General features: G+C 32.5%; 6 protein-coding genes across 7 annotated transcripts; 3 read left to right on the forward strand and 3 right to left on the reverse strand.

Annotated features, from left to right (window-relative positions):
* Positions 1-7: 7 nt before the first annotated feature.
* Positions 8-885, forward strand: LOC124500082 (uncharacterized). The gene has a single exon (XM_047064119.2). The coding sequence runs from the start codon at positions 88-90 to the stop codon at positions 706-708; it is 621 nt and encodes a 206-aa protein (XP_046920075.1). The 5' UTR covers positions 8-87; the 3' UTR covers positions 709-885.
* On the reverse strand, positions 736-3,080 carry LOC124500064 (rho-related GTP-binding protein RhoB). Its single transcript, XM_047064092.1, has 4 exons — positions 2,880-3,080; positions 1,550-2,084; positions 1,408-1,458; positions 736-1,321 (listed from the first exon to the last, which is right to left on the reverse strand). The coding sequence occupies exons 2-4, from the start codon at positions 2,063-2,065 to the stop codon at positions 833-835; spliced, it is 1,056 nt and encodes a 351-aa protein (XP_046920048.1). The 5' UTR covers positions 2,066-2,084; positions 2,880-3,080; the 3' UTR covers positions 736-832.
* A 771-nt stretch (positions 3,081-3,851) lies between these two features.
* pasi2 (Protein) lies at positions 3,852-6,973 on the reverse strand. Its single transcript, XM_047064080.2, has 5 exons — positions 5,794-6,973; positions 5,502-5,720; positions 5,295-5,424; positions 5,034-5,221; positions 3,852-4,968 (listed from the first exon to the last, which is right to left on the reverse strand). The coding sequence occupies exons 2-5, from the start codon at positions 5,682-5,684 to the stop codon at positions 4,231-4,233; spliced, it is 1,239 nt and encodes a 412-aa protein (XP_046920036.1). The 5' UTR covers positions 5,685-5,720; positions 5,794-6,973; the 3' UTR covers positions 3,852-4,230.
* Positions 6,974-7,075: 102 nt separating this feature from the next.
* Positions 7,076-12,252, forward strand: LOC124495102 (putative acetylcholine receptor chaperone). 2 transcript variants are annotated; one of them, XM_047058441.2, is made up of 4 exons: positions 7,076-7,178; positions 7,616-7,675; positions 7,758-8,166; positions 8,248-12,252. In XM_047058441.2, the coding sequence occupies exons 3-4, from the start codon at positions 7,818-7,820 to the stop codon at positions 8,658-8,660; spliced, it is 762 nt and encodes a 253-aa protein (XP_046914397.2). In that variant the 5' UTR covers positions 7,076-7,178; positions 7,616-7,675; positions 7,758-7,817; the 3' UTR covers positions 8,661-12,252. The 2 variants fall into 2 exon arrangements, with proteins under 2 accessions (XP_046914397.2, XP_046914389.2); XM_047058433.2 differs by lacking the exons at positions 7,076-7,178; positions 7,616-7,675 and having other exon boundaries at positions 7,682-8,166.
* A 388-nt stretch (positions 12,253-12,640) lies between these two features.
* Positions 12,641-13,879, reverse strand: LOC124500142 (mitochondrial pyruvate carrier 2). Its single transcript, XM_047064181.2, has 3 exons — positions 13,389-13,879; positions 13,258-13,324; positions 12,641-13,177 (listed from the first exon to the last, which is right to left on the reverse strand). Exons 1-3 carry the CDS (start codon positions 13,512-13,514, stop codon positions 13,008-13,010), a joined length of 363 nt encoding a protein of 120 aa, XP_046920137.1. The 5' UTR covers positions 13,515-13,879; the 3' UTR covers positions 12,641-13,007.
* A 339-nt stretch (positions 13,880-14,218) lies between these two features.
* LOC124499442 (uncharacterized) lies at positions 14,219-17,974 on the forward strand. Its single transcript, XM_047063348.2, has one exon. It carries the CDS (start codon positions 14,438-14,440, stop codon positions 17,696-17,698), a length of 3,261 nt encoding a protein of 1,086 aa, XP_046919304.1. The 5' UTR covers positions 14,219-14,437; the 3' UTR covers positions 17,699-17,974.
* The last annotated feature ends 1,333 nt before the right edge of the window (positions 17,975-19,307 follow it).

Consider the following 19,307-nt stretch of genomic DNA (forward strand, 5'->3'; position numbering starts at 1 on the left):
TGTGAATTAACATATGTCTGTGATTTTTGATGAGCGTGATCATTGTTTACCATTTGAAATGAACAAAAAAAAATTGATTTATGGATAATGACCAGTGATTCAACTAAACAGCCATTAATTGGCTTTGTTCATTCTAAAAATTCACCTATTCAACAGCAATCCGATAACGATTCAATAGCTCAAAAATCAAGTGGTAAATTTTACAAAGAGATCATTGCTCAATCATCATCATCATCAATATCAAAAGCATCACCATCAAGATGTAAAACAAAATCCAATCGAATGATAAAATTTGACTGTGATGCATGTGGACGAACTGTACAAGCAATGAATATTCATTCACATAATCTATCTATTGAACATCAATTCCGTGCGAATCAATTTAGCGAAATCGATACATCGTATGCACAATATGCCCATTTGAATCGACCAGATAATTGTGGCTATCAATTACTTCGTAAACAAGGTTGGTCTGGTCGAACAGGCCTTGGTCGACAAGAACAAGGTCGAAAATTTCCTTTGAAAGCTGTTGAAAAACAAGACCGCAAAGGATTAGGTTATGAACAAACGATTGATCAATCGAAAGAAATCCAAACAAGCAGACAACAATCATTTGAACGTAAAGATCAAATTCTACGACGGCAAAATCGAGAACGAAGACTAGAAATTGAATTTCGTCGTCAATTTCGTGATGATGGTATTATATAACATTGAACAAATTGTCATGTGTTATCATTCATTTGTTAATAAATCAAAATTTTAATTTTTATATAAATAATAATTTTCGGAATCATTTTGTTTTTGACGGATCATAATTCCGATTGAATATATTCTAAATTATATGGCATAGTAAAGGTTTAGCTTCGACCGGTTTCTTTTTTACGATTTTTTTATTTCCGTTGTTATCATTGTTGTTGTTGTTGTTTGTGTTATTTTCGATATAATTATCGTCATTGTGTTGATTATCATTTGCAAACTCATCTCTAGGACCGAATGCTGTGTCAATGATACCTTCAATTAATTTATCGATACCATCACCGGTTTTAGCTGAACATTCCCAATAACCGACTGCTTTTATATTATTGGCCATTAATGCTCGTTGATCATACTGTAGCTGTTCACTGTTGTAGTAGCCTTTGTCATTTTCTGTGGCTGTCTGATCCAATAAATCTTTTTTTGTTCCAACCAAAATGATTGGAACTTTAGGACAATAATGATGTAATTCTGGTACCCATTTTTGTTTTACGTTCAAAAATGAACACATAGAATCGATGGCAAAGCATAATAAAATGACATCACATTTTGCATAAGAGAATGGTCGCTTTAAGTGTATGAGAGAGGACAGAAAACAAAATGTAAAAAAAAATTAAACGATTAAATTGACCGGTTGGTTTTTTGGATACTAACCAAACGGCTAAATTCTTCATTACCAGCCGTATCCCAAAATGCTACTTCCATCTAAAATCATTAACCGGAAAAAAAACAAAAATAGACCAGCAACAATGTTGTTAAATGATTTTTTTAGAATAAATGATTTTGGATTTCTTACCTTACAGCCATGATAATCCAAAGTATGAAGAGTGGTGACCAATACGGTTGGACAGTAATGTTCAAAAAAGTATTTACTATTTTCATCTCCATTAATGGTCAATGATGATGATGATGATGATGATGATGATGATGATGATGATGATTTGTTTAGCAAACCGTTCAATAGTAGACAGGTTTTACCCACACCACCATCACCTACAATGACCAGTTTTTTTCTTACATTCATTGAAGAAGACGATTTGTACGACGATACTGATGCTGATGATGATGATCGTTTTGATGGCAAAGATTTTGTTGTCGATGTTCGTCGAGGAAATGGCGATAATGGCGACATTGATTTTCGATCAATCAACGATGATGATGTCAATGATGATGATTCAGCTGCCGATGCGGAATGCTGTGCACGTAATGGACATTTTTTTAGTTCACTTGAATCTTTCTTTTTACAACCAGATTGATCGAACCGGCTGGATTGTTGTTGATCGATTTGGTTATCATTGTTTGGCCAATTCATCTAGATGAGCGATGTTTGTCTGAAGATAAAATACATGCATTAATTGATTTATATATGTTAAAAAAAATGATGGCAACAAAAATCATCACAACATTCCAATTATGATTATCACCATAATCAACAATGCTTGCTTGCTTGCTTTCTTGCATGCATGCATGCCTGCCTGCTTATTGTTATGAAAGAGTTTAATACGTACGTACTACAACTAATTCGATCAGATTGATCAATTTATAGCTGGATTTAATCATTGATCATTTCAATCATTTTTTTTGTTTGTTTGTTTGTAAACATAATAATGACAACAATTAAATTATGTTATTATTATTATAGAATGATTGATGAAACAAAAATCAATTTACAATTGGAATGAATGCTATTTAAGAAGAAAAAAAAACAATTACATTACAATGACTTCCGTTTGCTGGCTAAATCATATCAAATACAATTGATCTCACTTTGTTGATTTGTTTTCCATTTCATCGAATTTTTTTGGAGTATCAATGTGTGTGTGTGTATAGATGTGTTTGGACAGTAAATTGCTTTTAAGTTGAGCTTTTTTTTTGGTCAAGGATAACAATCACATACAATAATAATAGAAACGGTTTGAGGCGAATAACTAGATTTATTCACCCAAACAAATTCAATACATACAATCAAACAAACGGATTTATATTCAGGTTTTCAATCTCTCTCTCTCTTTTTGTTTCACTTAGAATCAGTATGATTGTATGTTTTGCTAACATTGTTACGATTCTCAAGGAATAGAATTTGATTCCTGGATCGATATTCAAACAAAGATGTATAGTGCACTTACAATTTTTAAGCTATATACCAAGATTAATTTAAATTGAAAATCAACTGGAAACCGGATGATAAAATTTGATGGCCAAATTGATCAATTAACACAATTGTAAAACACTGTGAACACAATTCTAAATGACCAAATTCAATTAATACGAATGATTTACAAGTGGTAATTTAATCTCTGAATCGAAAACTATTACATCGATGTCAATCAATATAAGTATTTGATGGATGACAAACAAACATTAATTTCTAGTGAATACTTGATTTATATTCAATTTTTTTTCCATATTTTTTTCTAGCCTCTCGTATATCACCCATAAAAAAAATCAATCCAGTTAAAACAAATATATTGTTGGAAACGCATGCGTTACATTTGAATCTATTTGGCAACACAGAGTAACAAACGAACTAAATGTACAAGAATTTGAATCTGTTAATTGGCTATGAGATCATAAGCTAAATATGACGCCAATCATCATCATCATATATATTAAAATATAAAATATGTAGGTGTGGGTGTGGGTGTGTATGTAGTTGACATGTTTCTGGAGAATGAAGAAACCAAAAATTTGATGGTCACCATGGGCCATTGGATCCAAGCAAATAAATGGGTTTTTTATTTCATCATTTTTTTTCATGTATATTTCAATTTCGTATTTTGTTACTACATGTGCCTGGTAAAGCTTTACATCAGAAAATCACGTTCTTAAGATCCATTTGGGTCTATATGATTCTGGTGTCGTTGTCGTCGTCACTGTTGCTATTCCGTTGTGTGTGAATGTAGGATTATGCTAATATAGAATATTCTGAGAAAGAATTGTTCTATGTAATCCGAATACAAATACACTTGTAATTTGATATTCTTATAATTCTCTTGCTTGTCAAGAACAAAGTTGATGAAAAAAAAAATCATTTCATTTAAAATTTTTAAATGAAAATTCCATAAGTGAGGACAATAACAACAACAAAACAAACAAAATTGAGTACAAAAAATTTTTCAATTTTATTATGCAATTATATAATCATTTGAAAAGAATTTGTTCAAAAAGAGAGAGAGAGAGCGAAAGGCAAGAAAAAATGAGCATTATTTACATTGCACACACATACCGATAAATTGAAAACAGGATGCAAACATATAGAGTATATATATGTTCAACAATTGGTTCCAAATATTCAATCATTGGTATTTTTTAAATTATCTCAACCACACACATATAGAGCATATATGTGAGGTTATGTTTGTGGTAATAATAATAATAATAATAATAATAAATGAATTTAAGTATATTATGATGTAACGATTGATAGATGGTGGAAAAAAAGAATCAATTAAATAAACATGTCGATTGTAAATTTGTTCACATGGGTGTATTGTTATGACGATTTGGATATGAAGTGAATGCTGCCGATCCATAATTAACATTGGAATTATTCAATCGGCTTTGTTGATTATTATTTGTATTTAATACGTTGCTTGTTGGTTGTTGATTACTACTATGATGCTGTTGTTGAAATGATAATGATTGTGGTTGATTGTTACTACTACTGGTATATGATTGCATCGGAAACGCATTGGCCATTGAATTTATAGATAAAGATGCGGCTGATGATTGTCGACTTCGTTGTGATAATGTATTTGAATACATTTGTAAATAGGTTGCATGTAATGAATTCTGTGATGAATGATGTGAACGTGGTGTTGTAGGCAGTGCCGTCGATTGTTGATGATGAACGGCTGATGGTCTTGAACCAGTTGCTATATTTTGATGGCTTTCGTGTATGGTTAATGGTTGATTTGTAACCATTGAATGATGATAAATTTGTGGAGATGGCTGTAATGATCCGGTACCGCTTCCAACACCAGTTCCACCATAACGACCATAAGGATTAGCTGAATCAAGGCTATGATGTGAGAATGAACGTGATGCATTCAACGATGACAGTGTGGACATTTTTAATTTTGCCATATCTTCTAACCGGGTTATATCGCTTAATTCTTGATAATTAGAATATACCACTAACCAAGTGAATACATTGATAGCTGTGAGCAAGAACCATATAATTAACATGGCTTGATGATAGCCAAAATATAAATCCTGTGTGTATTCAAATTGAGAATCAAATAATTTAGCTAATAAAAAATAATTGATTAACTACTTACATTCACAATTGATTGATAGATAATGGTAATGAAACGGAAACAGATGAATATGGTCATTGCACGAAGCCAGTGACGGAATTTAAGCTCATGTTCTTTACGTAACGCTGTCATCAATATTACCGATGTGACCAATAAATATGCAGCACTTAAAGCTAACAATAATGCAATGGCCATTAAGCTTCGTCGAACTAGATAACAGAATTGAATATAATTCACATAATAAGATTCAACAAGTTTGGATAAAAAGTTCATGTTGATTACCATGTTGATTACCGCTGTAGACAAATAGAAAACTTATACCAAAATTACGAGAATGTTTTGAACCGGGTGCGGCTTCAATCAAACAATATAAATCGAATATGGCCAGACATATCTGCAGGATGCTTTCCAACTAAAAAAAAAACAAAAAACAAAATACGTTTCAGAATTTATATGACATTTATTAATAATGAACCTTTCGCCACTAACCAATGTATAAATGGCAGCCAAATAGCTACCCTTTTGTAGATCGATGAAAAATGCATTGGCTAATATTGGCCGCCGTTCCCACCAATGTAATTTAATTTTACGAGAACCATGTAATGTACGTGATCGATTTGTTGCGATCGATGTGGTTGATCGTGCACCAAAAGAATGTATCGATGGTGGCATCGCGTTATAAATTTTGAAAAATTATATATTTTGATCCTATCCAGTAGAAATTTTTTTTTCAAATGTGCCACCCATTAATAGTGATTAGTAAATTTTAGCCAAAACTTACCGAAACAATAGTCAATTGGATTGAATTTAAATGTTGATGACAAGTAAGAAATGAATGAATAAACGAAAAGACAAGAAAGGGTGAGGCTCGCTAATAAGCGAATACAAAATACGTCTTTGATTTTTTTTTTCAAAAGTAAAAATTTATGTTGCTTGAATCAGTGATCACACACATATACACACAACAAACAGCACAAGCCAACAGGAAAATTTTTTTTTTCAATTGATGGATCATTGATTTGACTATATGTCGATGTGAATGATTCAGGTGTAAAAAAACAAAACAAAACAAAAAATAACAAAATGTCAATCAATTCAATTGACTGTTGCCACGATAATGAGAAAAAAAAACAAAAATCAAAAATGTTCAAATCAGATAAACTGTGTGTGTTTGTCGAAATAAAGATGTGTCAGATAAACACAGATTATTCAGAAGATTATAGAAACACAATGCAACTTTTTTTTCAGTTTTCAGATTGTCATCACACACCGAATCCGTGGCAACCGTCTAATTCACCCGGTGTGTGTATGTGTGTGTGTGTGTGTGTGTAGGTACGTAGCGGTAATGATTCATAAATCGTTTTAAATGTAAAAGATAAAATGCCTATGGAATATATTATACTACTATGGATACCATTTGTATTTGAATGAATTTATATTGTCAGATAAATTTGTCATTACACTATTATATTGAACAAATGAACCGAATAAAATGAATTAATCAAATTGAATTTGTATTCAAATATCACAAATGTTGGTTGTATTCATTTCTTTTTTTTTAAAAAAAATATGAACATGAGAAAAAAAATTGAAACGGAAATATTCTGATTGTTTCGATGATGATGATGATGTTCATTATAATCAAAATAAATGTTTGTTGAATATTAACATTTTTTTTTTATTCACCGCCAATATTATAATATGACATGAGATAAAAATTCGGCTATAGCCAACACAACAATCTCTCAATCGTTTACATTCATACAATCATCATATAATATATATATATAATATAATCATCAACAACAACAACAACGATACAAGACCATGGAGAGCCAACGCTCATTTATTTAACTAGCTACACATATACTCATACAGGTAAATAGTAGGAAAAGAGCAAAGCAAGATACACCTGAGACAAAAAAAAAATGCCGAAGTTAACTTGCCTAATGTGAAACGATGCATGATGATGATGATGATGATGGTTGATTCGTTCAGTGTCCTGGCCATCATCATCATCATCATCATCATCATCATCATGAAACGCGTATTTGGCGTTATATTGTTGTTTCCTACACATATAACCACTACGTGGATACAATGGACTTCTTATTCTTTTCATATCAAGAAAATGAAAATGCGAAAAAAAAATCTACAGGTCCTATGGTATGTATGTATATGCTTGTGTTCATACTACCTGTCTCAGGTAACAATTTTCGACCATGATCGAATTGGCGTGGTGTGCTTAGCTGCTGTTGTTATATACATAATAATGTCTTGTTCAATTTTGGATGACACATCATTGCTATACATATACCTGTCTATTTTTTTTATATACCTGGATATTTGATGGCTCAACCTACAAGTGGTTTTTCAAGTTATTATACATTTCAAACGATGGATATATGTATTATATGTATATTAAGAGTTTAGCAACGGCAATTTTATTCTACAAAATCTGTCCTAGAATTTTACATTTTGAATTGATAGATGGAGCCTCATTGGGATTATATTCAATTTTTAAAAATGCTTTTCAGCCCTACCCTCCGCGATTTACACACCAGTGACATGTATTTTTTTTTTTTTTTTTTTTTTTTTGGTAGGTTCAATTGAGACGCACACAATAAACAAACAAAATTGGCTCCATGTCAAACAATCACAGTGTGAGTGAATTATGTTTGTTTATGTTTATTTTGTATAGTATTGTTCCTAAGCACGTGTATTATTAACAAATGTCAATCACAGAATATTCTGTCAATATTTTTTTAGTGTGGCATTAGAAAAAAAAACGAATCTAGTCAAACGATGGCTCGAATAGCTCGTATGGTGTTTACATCGTTATCACTATTTTTGGGAATGTTCTTCTTTTTCTTTGGTCTCATTAAAGTATCACGATTTTTGAATTCTGAAATTCATCGAGAAATGCGTCGAAATTTTGTCCGTTATGCTAAAGTAATTCCATTGGTAACCACCAGTCTAGGCTTGAAAGTATCACCAAAATATTTCCGTTTGACTGTCGGATATGCAGAAATTATAGCCGGATTATTGTTGGCATTCTGTCCTGGTCGTATTAAACAATGGATGAATGTGTTCCTTATTGCTCTATCCATCGGTGCCATTCATACACATCTAGCCATTGGTGATGATTACAATAGTGAGTATATATATATATTTTAATGATGATAATCATAAGAATGTATTTCATTTTACTTACTATTTTTTTTCATTCAAATAGAAATGATACCAGCGGTAGCCTTTTGTTCGATGCTTACCACTCGACTCATTTTATACTTTCTTCTCAAACGTATTGATGATCAGCAACAGACAACAACAACAACATTCGTACCAGTTCAATCCAACAACATTGATAAGACAGAACCTAAAACAACAACTACAATAGTAGCTAAACAAGCTTCAAAAATTCCTGAAACGAATAAAAAGTGGACATCTATATTCACCATTCAATGGTGGTTTGGCCGATTCGTGGCCACTCTACCAAATAACCGAAACGTTGAACAATTCTTGTCTCATGATTCTAGTACATCAACGATCGTTCAATCAAAAACCAGAAAATCAACCAAAACCACCAATTCCTTGATGGATAAAGAACCAAAAAAACAACAACAACAAAAACCTCCTCTTCAGTAACTAGTGGCCATGCAACGAAAAATCGTCGAAAACGAAATAAACAAAAAAACGAATAACTCACTAAACATCAATCAACAATTATATGTTATTACTCATTTACACTGATGCTAGTCACATTGTTTCATTAGTCAAGCATTTTTTTTTCATTTTTGCAATGGTATTTTTTTTATTATTTGTAATCATATAATATAATATAATAGAATCGAATTCATAATTTAAACATGCAAAAAAAAAATGGTGATCGTAAAATGTTAACGATCACGATTCGAATGTTGTGATGATAATGTCGATGAAGTAATTCGACCACTATGATTATGAATTTTTGATGGGCCATTTAATTGGCGTTGATTTTTCTCACCATCGATAGTTGCCGATGTACGCATCAATTTACGACGTTTATTAATGTCGATAGTAGAAGATCTTGTCAATGATGATGATCTTGATGCTGGCGATGATGATTGATGACATCTTCGACGGCCACCACCACCACCATCATTGAGCCTAACATCGACACCTTTCTGATGATGGTTGTAATTTCTGTTCATGACAATCGATGAATTTGAATGCGATTGTGATGGAATCAATGTTCCATTCTTCATCGTCTGGTTATATCGGTCATCATTATTCGTATGACTGGCAAATGATTGTCGTGACCGTCTTACCGATGATGGAGATGATGATTTAAGTGTTGACATTCGAGACGGTGGTGATGGTGGTGTCTCCGGTTTTTTCTTAGGTATTTTATATGTACTAGTAGTTTTTCGACTTTCCGGTTTCATCATCGTCAACATCATTTTACGAATTTTATCTTCATTTCTATCATCAAGGTCTTGAGAATTAGTATGATGATGCCCATTAATGTTTGTCGATAATGTTGTTGTTGATTGTTTCGTTGAACGGTTTTTCACTTTTATTGATTTACGTGCAATCACAGCATCAGTATTAGATTTGGATTTACAATCCATACATTTCATAACTTCATTTGATTTCCCTGGCTTGTTTGCCTTGGTTGATATTGATAACAATAATGGCTTTGGTTTTGTAGACGTCGTTCGAGATGTTGGTGGTGCTTGTTTATCATCTTCAAAACCATCATCATCATCATCATCATCGAGCGACATTGATGAATCTGAAGAATCGATTGGCGATGTTAATGAATGAAGAGGTGATTTTGATATTGTCGATTGTGGTGGTGGTAACGGTGATGGTGGTGGCTGTTTCTCAATTTTTTTCTCATTGTCTTTAGAATGACGAAGACCATTAGAATTTTCATGAGTTGATTTATTATAAACGCTATTAGGAATTGATTTAACTGGAGAAAATGGTGGATTTTGGCCCGTATGAGCAAATTTATTTAATGGTGATCGCCGTGCTGGTTCAGGCGATTGTAGCCGATTATTTGAATGCTCACCAGTCAGAATCAGTTTCAATTGTTCATTATTATCAGTTTGTCTATTGGACCGCGTCCGAACGCCTATATTATTGATGATGGGAGTTGTCACTTCAGTTTTCTCAATGGTTTTATTATTTCCCATCAATGTAATAGTCGTCAATGTGTTGACAACATCTGAATCAATATTATTTTGTTTTAAAATTTGATTAGTTTGCCTCTCATCTCTGATAGGCTGTGAAATCAATGGTCGATTTGACTCATTACAACTATTATTACTATTGTTTTGCTGACTAATCTGATTAATCATTGCTTGTCTAATTATCGATAAACGAATAAATGATTTAAATTGATTATCTTTATCATTATCACTGGCCATTGTTTGCTCATTTTGAAGGCGATATTTTTGAATTCGTTGTTGTTGTTGTTGTTGTCTTTTATAGGCAAGTGTTGATGACAATGATGGTAAATTGAATAATCGTGGCCAAATTGATTTACTTTCTGATTTCAAACGTTGCCGAGCACGAGAATGACACCAAATTCGATAAAGAATCAATGGTAGATATGGAGATGATCGTATGTAGATCATACGAAGATGGATTTGAAAAATTCTTGCCTTTTTATCCGGATGTTGTGAACATACGCCCATCGCTATCTTATGACGGCAGTTCATTCCATTCAGACGAAAATGACCAACTACCGTTCTACATTGGGGACAATAAATGGTACGTCGATGTAATGATAGAAATTGTTTATTATTTGATCTGAACATCCATTCCATTGGTTCAATGAATATTGATGGACAATATTGTCCGTTTCGATATTTATTACTGCAACCATAATTCATTGCCATAATCGATAATGATGGTGGTCGTAATATGTTTGAATCAGTGAACAATTCATATGAACAACGTTGACAAATGTAACTGGATTCTAATTTGGCTAAAACTGGATCATCATTATTGGATCTTGCATAATAATTATGATATTGTCGTAATAGAGTAGCTAATTGTCTTCCATTATGAGTAGTACACGAACCTATTGGTTCCAATTGATCGAATTTGTTATGACGAACAAATTCTAAAAATGAATGATAATGGCTCGTTTTGTTCAATTCAAAATCCGTTTGTATTGAATGCATTAACCGTAGAAATCGATGTATCATGGCGGTTTGGTCACGATAATCGGACATATGACTATAAGATGGCTGGGATGAATCAGCGATAATATTCAGTCTATTTCGTATATGATTATACGTAGCGGCTATAGACATGGACATACATTTTGATAGTGAATACGATGTGAAAGCTATGACAAGATCGGATTGTTCATGTACATAGGTAATGAGGAATCGATAACGGCGAGATAATTGGGTCATGATAGCATCCAATTTCATTAAGCAATCGTAACATTGTTGACCCAAAGGACCTGCATCATCATCATTATCATTGTTTTCCGGTGGTATTCTCACTAGGTGTCGTATAATGGTCGATAATGATCTTTTAAGATGATTAGGACGACCAGAATCTTCTATTAAGGCTGCCAATGGCTGCCGATTATGTGGATGGCAATCATAATATATCATTATCAAATGTTCAATCTCTAAATCTTCAATTAGATTTCTTGGTGAATGTAACAATTGTTCCACCGAACACATATATCCACCATAATATATTGGAGTTATTAGTTCACATGATGATGTGGATCGATCATATTTTGTTGAATTGGTTTTACGATTCAACAGATGTAATCGTAATGTACATTGGTCGATATAATCAACACTATAGACGTTATCATATAATGAATGTGTTGGCTGATCATTCCATTGATTTAATTCAATAGCAGTATCGTCGATTCGTAATCGATCATCATCAGCCATACTGCCCATTTGAGCTTGATTTTTTTTTCGATAAATTTAATATATATCAAAATTAGTATTGATCACCGAATCATTATAGTCAACAGATTCATTGGTTGCACTCTTGTTATCGTAGAATAATATGGAACACAAAATTAAAAAAAAATTATTGAGATATGAATGGATCTGATCGAGCAATAAACAAATTGTTGAAATCGATTATTGAAGATTGTTTGCAAAAAAAAAAAAAAAAAAATATTATTACAATACATAAAAGCATTGGAAAATCAGAATATTGAATAATTTGAAAGAAAAAATGCGAATGTAAAACAACAAAATGAATATAATTGAATAAATATAATAATAAAAAATAGATTAATGTTGACTATGGTTGTCGTATAATGCAAAATAGTTTGCGATTTGCCTTTTTCTCTCCTTTCTACATGCTCTTTGTCGGTGATAACCATTCATCGAAGACGTTACCAAAAAATTTTTTTTTTTTTCATTTTTTCGTTATTATTATTTTTGTTGTTGTTGTTGTTGTTGTTATTTTACTCCTCGTAAAAAGACACACAATATTTTTTTTTTTTTTGTTACACATAGACATTCAACATTCAAGTCGAATGGATATTAAGGAAACATTTTTGTGCGCAAACTCAAAAAAAAAAAAGTTTACATATATATGTGAGAAGAGAGAGAGAGAGAGAGAGAGAGAGAGAGAGAAAAGATGTAAGCTTTACGGCGCTATTTTTAATTTGAATATGCACAATGACAGTTAGAAAAGCTATTTAGAAACATTGAGACGATTACTGTCTAAATATGTGTATGTGCATGCAACAGCATCATCATTCGTTTTGAATTGAAATTTGATTTTCTATAGAAGAACGATTAAACTTGTTTTCTGATTGATTTACGTGCCACTACAAATCCTAATAATGTGTGTGTGTTGTTATAACCAATGATGATGTTGATTTACTTATCGTGTATTAACATTTTTTTTATTTATTGCATGAGAATTTTTTTTTCTTATTTGAAACAATATATTCTGCATTGGAATGGTTTTTTTTTTTGGTTACATTAATTATTATTTTTTTCAATTTTATAATTGAGAATCTTTGATAGATTTACGGTCATTATGGAAATAGATACGTCCCAATTGTGCGATATTGGTGGCAGCGACAAAAAAATTAACTGAAAAAAGGCCCCAATTTTTCGGAATAATCACCAATGAATATCTGGACCAAATCAAACCAGTAGCTGCCAACGATGCTATTGATATTGACATATATATGGATTAAATCATTAGTATTTGAATATTTTATATGATGAACAAATAAAAAACACAATACCTGTTTGGCGAGCTGAAAGATTTTCTACTGGCCTTGATAAATCAGATATTCCAGCGATTACAAGACCCTTTTTTGTATGGTAACAAATAGGTTAGATTAAACAAAACAAAACAAAAAAAAATAAACAATACCCATTTGATGACTGGTGACCAAAAAAATACAGTTTTCGGGCCAGCATCATGTTCCCAAATTGGACGTAATTTTATAGGAACCAATGGATCTATTTTACGTATCACTGATCGATATATGAATGACATATTGAAATTGTTTTCGTAATATTTTCGCTAATCGTAAATGAGGAAGAACACCGGATGGTTACCAAAACAAAGTCGAACTTTTTGATGATGTTTGATTGTCTTGATATTGATGAGTTTTTTTTTTTTTTGATCAGTCAGAAAAAATTCGAACCTGTGAAGAGTAATTTGATCCAATTCCTGATAAAAAAAATCGTTTCAATTATACCATATCTTGATCGGTGTATTGAAAAATATTGCTGTTTTTTGATCAGCAATTTTTTTTCTCACCACCACTTTACACAGCGTTTATGTGGCAAATTATTCCGATCAAACTAACCAAATTGATGGATTGATCGATCATCGATATACTGTAATATTTGAAATGTATGTGTACTCAAACTCAAAATCATGTTTACAACCTTGAAATCAATATATAAAATAAAAACATTCAAAGTAAACAACTTTCAGTGTATAAAATAAATTATTTATTCATAACAAAAAAAAACTCACAATCACTCACAACAGATGGCATGAGAACTATTAAAATTTTTAAAATAGGCGGAGTTTACATGTAATAATACATGATGGAAGGGTGGGCAATGATCACAAACCAAATGAAGAAGTAGTATTAATATATGAAAGAAATTAGATAATTACATTCTGGTTGATAGTGGAATATATCACTTGTATAAAAACACCAAGTTAGATGGATTCAAATCATCAAATCAAGTGTAGCAACCGTTTGGTTTGTTTCGATCGAATGGAAATGGTTTCGCATGTTTTCCATAACCACAATCAACAGATAATGCAAAAGCGCCAAATTTTCATATATATAAAATATTAAGACATTGTAAATTTTACCAGTGTGTTTGTGATTGTATTTGTAAATTAATTTTATTCATCATTCATTCATCATAATCATTTGTGACTGTCATCAAACAACTATGAAAGCCATTCGATCATTAATTCTATTGTGTCTTGTCAGTGGAATGATATCCATTCCAGCTGAATCTGCACGTCGATCTGGTCAACGAAAATTAAGACAACAGAGACAACATTTAACAACAACTTCATCAACAATAAAGCCTGATTCTGATGTCCATTGGAATGATGGTCAATTTGCAGCTTTATCACAACATCAACATCATATGGAATCGTTTGCTGAAGATGATGAATATTTTGATGATCTTAAACCGGCCGGTCATTCATGTGAAGATATTCGTATTGAAATATGTCATGATGTTGGCTACAATGTAACTTCAATGCCTAATTTCGTAGGCCATGAACTGCAATCAGATGCTGAACTTCAGCTACAAAGTTTTATTCCATTAATCTCTTATGGTTGTTCATCACAATTGAAATTCTTTCTATGCTCAGTCTATGTTCCAATGTGTACGGAAAAAGTACCAGTTATGATTGGGCCATGTCGTCCATTATGTGAAAGTGTACGATCTCGTTGTGCTCCGGTTTTGTCCGAACTTGGTTTTCAATGGCCATCTGCATTGAATTGTTCGAAATTTGTGCCAGAAAATACAATCGATCACATGTGTATGGAAGGACCACCACCGCATGAATCAGAATTAATGGTACCGAATAAAGCACCAACTATTAAAAATGTTCTTGCACACAATTCAATTGTTGCTCAGCCACCACATATTAATCATGTTAATCACAACATCAACAACAATCGACAACCACATCCATCAGTTCATCTATTGATACCTGGTGGTTCTCGTCATCATCATATAACACCTTCACCGCCTCAACTACCACCATCTATTCATCATCATAATTATGGAGATTTGATCTATGGACCAGCAGCCGATATTAATAATCGTAATCGTAACAAACCACATCCAAAACAAACAACCGAAATTATCATGACAAATGTTATTGATACACCACAAGACAAACGAACACCGTCATCAACAAGTGGATCTAATCAATGTTGGCAATATCGACTATCAGAAAATTATGTTTTCCTGGAACATCCTCGTGGTCGTTGTGTAGCACGATGTGAATCGGATGTTCTGTTCACTGAAGAGAATAAAAATTTTGTAGATTATTGGACAGTCGTATGGGCATGTTTATCGTTGGCTAGTTGTCTATTCACATTGATTGCATTTATGACTGGATCTACAGATCGATTTCATTATCCAGAACGAGCCATATTCTACATAGCATTCTGTTCAATGATCTATGCATTGGCCTATATATATCGTGCATTAGTTGGAAGAATGGCCGCATCTTGTTATCAGGAAGGTCCCGATAAACAACAATTGTTGCTTGTTCAAGAAGGAGCTCATAATCCACATTGTACATTCTCGTTTTTAATGCTTTACTATTTTGGCATGGCTGGTTCAGCTTGGTGGCTTGTTTTGGCCATAACATGGTCATTATCGGTAGCGTTTTCCTGGTCACAACAACGTTTATCTTACCATAGCCAACTTTATCATTCGTTAGCTTGGACATTACCAGCATTACAAACATTGGCAGCATTGGTCATGCGAGCTGTTGATGCTGATGAACTGACCGGTATATGTTATGTAGGATCACAAGATGATAACAATCTATTAAGATTTGTCATTATACCGATGGCTATCTATTTGACTACTGGTATTTTATTTATCATCATATCATTCATATCTGTTCGATTCAATGCTAATACCATCAATGAATCCGACACTAATGTACCTTGTTGTCATTGTTGTATCAGTGGTGCTGGTAGTGATGAAGAGAATAGCAGTAATAGCGATAGTAGCAATGTAGATGCCGAAACTGATCATCAATCAAGCCTTTCACAATCGGATGCCGCATCTATTGGTTGTGGAGATTTTTGTCGTCGTTTATGCAGAAATTATGGCCGTTATAGCCAAAATAATGGTCATCATCATGGACTTGGAAGAGTTGGGGCTACTGCTCAGGCTGGTTCCGGACATTCATTGTTACTGTTACCATCTTCGAATCGACATCATCATCACCATCGACGTCAAACGTCAAATAATTTCTGCTCTGCAACCGTTTCATCATCAACATCATCATATTCATCATCCACAATGTCGACTTCGCATCATCATAATAATAACTCTATCTCAAAAGATAAACACTGTATCAATACTAATGGTAATGGCCTTTGGTCAAATCATACACATGCTGCTGTTCCAAACGCTAATCAAAATCGTACCATCAATTTGCGAGCTAATCCAAATTTAGCGTCATATCCATCTCATCAACAGAGAGCTGCAGCAGCAACAATGGCTATTAATGATGCTTTTGATTATGATGGCCATGACGATTCCAATGGCCATTATAATGACGATGCTGCTCTTATCCGTAGCGGAATATTTGCATTGTTTTACACACTTCCGGCTTTGTGTGTCTTATCTACTTACATCTATGAATATCTGTATCGACAGCAATGGCTTTCAAGACAAACCGATACTACTGCCATCATTACGTCCACATCTACAAATATGATAAATGCACCACCAATGATTGAATCCCTAGAATCAAATCGTCCTAATTTTGAAATATTCAACATGCGTCTTTTTATGTCGCTTGTAATCGGTATCAAGACAGGTATATGGATTCTGACAGCCAGATCTCCCATAACCGCTTTAAGATGTGTAATAACTCGTTGTATGACGAAAAAAGTATTTCCAGTGACTACAATTCATGGTCATCCTCATAACCATCATAATAATCAGATGTCAAGAACATTGCCTCAACAACAGATAATACAAAATCCAACAGTACAGTTAGCACAACAATCTCAAGTTCTTTATAACGAAAATCAAGCCATAATGAATCAACATCCACATCAACAACATCAATTGAATATTGATTCAAAAATAACACCTTCTTTGGAGCATACAAATATTGGCCATCCGCATCATAATCAACATCATCAGGCGAATCATTTTTTCTTTATGAACGATATGCATTTAGCGGCCAAAGCTCAGCCTACTATCATTAATAACGTCAACAATGAGACAACATTTTTTTGTGGTATTGCCAATAACAACAATATTAACAACAACAATGGATCAACTACAATGTCGACGACAATCAGTTCGAAAATATCATCCACACATCATCCGGATCATATACAGCAACAACAACAACAACAACAACAACAATTAGCCGATATTCTTCATAATCGTATTGGGGGAAATAATGGTGGTGGGAATGAAACTGCAGTCTAAATAGATAGCTAGAATAAAATACAAAACAACAAATATCTAGCACAAGACACAATTCTAAGTCATTTATTAATCAATTTTTTTTCATTTTCCAATTTTCATTTGTTTTTCATAAATTTTTTTTTTCTGTTTGATTATCTTGTTTCACATTCATTCATTTGTGTATGTATAATATATATAAGAATGTATTTCTCTTGATTTTTTTTCATCATCATCATTTTGTATTATAAATTATTTTATTTTTTTTTTTTGAAAAAATTAATAAAAAAAAAATTTCATTGACAATGTTATGATATTACACAACCCACAACCTTTTAAGGTTTGTGTTGACCATGAAGAATGACAAGTGTATGTGTGTGTGTTTTTGGATTGCCAGTGTTTTTACTATCTAAACAACTAACTAAGAACATCTGGTCGATTCCCATGATCATATTTGTTAATGTGACATTATATTTAATGGAATTCATTGCAAATTCATACAAAAAAAAGGCCTTGTGAATGAAGCCAATTTTATTCTCTTTACATACACACACACACACACATAGCTAGTAATTAGATCTTTCAGTTTTTAGTGTTTCAGTGGAAAAAAACTTGGCTAAAAAAAAAAATCTGGACCCTCTTTCTTTCTTTCTTTCTTTTCTCTGTTCCCGTATCTCTAACTTTATCATAGGAATTGTACACTGTCCTATGTTGTATGCTCACATGAGGTAATTAGACAAAAAAAAAATTCATCATAATGACCAAAAAAAAAAACAAACAAATAACCACAAACCAACAAACAAACAAATGAAAAACTATGTCCTATCTATTCATCCTTTTTTTTAATTCTTTGATTATGTCAGAATTTAAACAAAAAATCAACATCCTTTTCGTGGACATTATGATGATGATACAATCAACAATTTTGATCGATAAGATCTAGGATTCATAGAGAAAAAAAACCATTAATAGTTGGGATTGTTTAGCAATAATCATCTCTTAATATTGTGGTCATTATATATCGTTAGACTTTGTTGTCATAAAATAAAAATTGATCATCATCTTCGTTATATCAAACTGTTGTGTTGAAACCAATAAAACAAAAACCTTTTTTTTCTATATTAGCTACTATGATTAGTATTAAAAAAAAATTCTGTCTTTGGTCAACATTTGAACTTGACAAAATCACAAATGTCAAAAGATATACAAACACACACACACGCACACACACACACACACTCAAATAATCCATTGAACATCCAATTTCAATCGTATGTTTTCTGTTTAAAAAAAACCACAAAAAAGCACATTCTACGTACAAATTTTTTTTTCGTGGTTTTTTTTTCTGATCATAAGATGTGATGTGGATGAAATGAAATTCATCCACACTGATCTTTGATCCAACATCTGTGTGTGTGTGTGTATGTGTGTGTATGATCATGAGAATTATCAGACAGAAAACGAAACGATTTATGACCTGCTGCGTGACTGTTTTCTGTTTGTAGCAGATATAATATTCGAATCGATCGTCAAGAGCATCAACAACAACAACAACAAAAACAAAAACACCATCAACCACATGGGTCCATACACATACATATACACGCTCAATTCCAAGAGAATAAAAATTTTC

Source organism: Dermatophagoides farinae, chromosome 5 (genome assembly GCF_024713945.1).
Source record: "Dermatophagoides farinae isolate YC_2012a chromosome 5, ASM2471394v1, whole genome shotgun sequence".
NCBI classification, from domain to species: domain Eukaryota; kingdom Metazoa; phylum Arthropoda; class Arachnida; order Sarcoptiformes; family Pyroglyphidae; genus Dermatophagoides; species Dermatophagoides farinae.

Coding starts and splice junctions, on each gene's coding strand:
- LOC124499442 (XM_047063348.2), top strand. CDS start 14,438: ATGAAAGCCATTCGATCATTAATTCTATTGTGTCTTGTCAGTGGAATG.
- LOC124500064 (XM_047064092.1), bottom strand. CDS start 2,065: ATGAATTGGCCAAACAATGATAACCAAATCGATCAACAACAATCCAGC. Junction 1,459..1,549: donor TGGATTATCATGGCTGTAAG/GTAAGAAATCCA, acceptor TAATGATTTTAG/ATGGAAGTAGCATTTTGGGA. Junction 1,322..1,407: donor ATGAAGAATTTAGCCGTTTG/GTTAGTATCCAA, acceptor ATACACTTAAAG/CGACCATTCTCTTATGCAAA.
- LOC124500082 (XM_047064119.2), top strand. CDS start 88: ATGACCAGTGATTCAACTAAACAGCCATTAATTGGCTTTGTTCATTCT.
- LOC124500142 (XM_047064181.2), bottom strand. CDS start 13,514: ATGTCATTCATATATCGATCAGTGATACGTAAAATAGATCCATTGGTT. Junction 13,325..13,388: donor GGTCACCAGTCATCAAATGG/GTATTGTTTATT, acceptor CATACAAAAAAG/GGTCTTGTAATCGCTGGAAT. Junction 13,178..13,257: donor TCTTTCAGCTCGCCAAACAG/GTATTGTGTTTT, acceptor CAATATCAATAG/CATCGTTGGCAGCTACTGGT.
- LOC124495102 (XM_047058441.2), top strand. CDS start 7,818: ATGGCTCGAATAGCTCGTATGGTGTTTACATCGTTATCACTATTTTTG. Junction 8,167..8,247: donor CATTGGTGATGATTACAATA/GTGAGTATATAT, acceptor TCATTCAAATAG/AAATGATACCAGCGGTAGCC.
- pasi2 (XM_047064080.2), bottom strand. CDS start 5,684: ATGCCACCATCGATACATTCTTTTGGTGCACGATCAACCACATCGATC. Junction 5,425..5,501: donor TGGCTGCCATTTATACATTG/GTTAGTGGCGAA, acceptor TTTTTTTTTTAG/TTGGAAAGCATCCTGCAGAT. Junction 4,969..5,033: donor TCTATCAATCAATTGTGAAT/GTAAGTAGTTAA, acceptor GAATACACACAG/GATTTATATTTTGGCTATCA.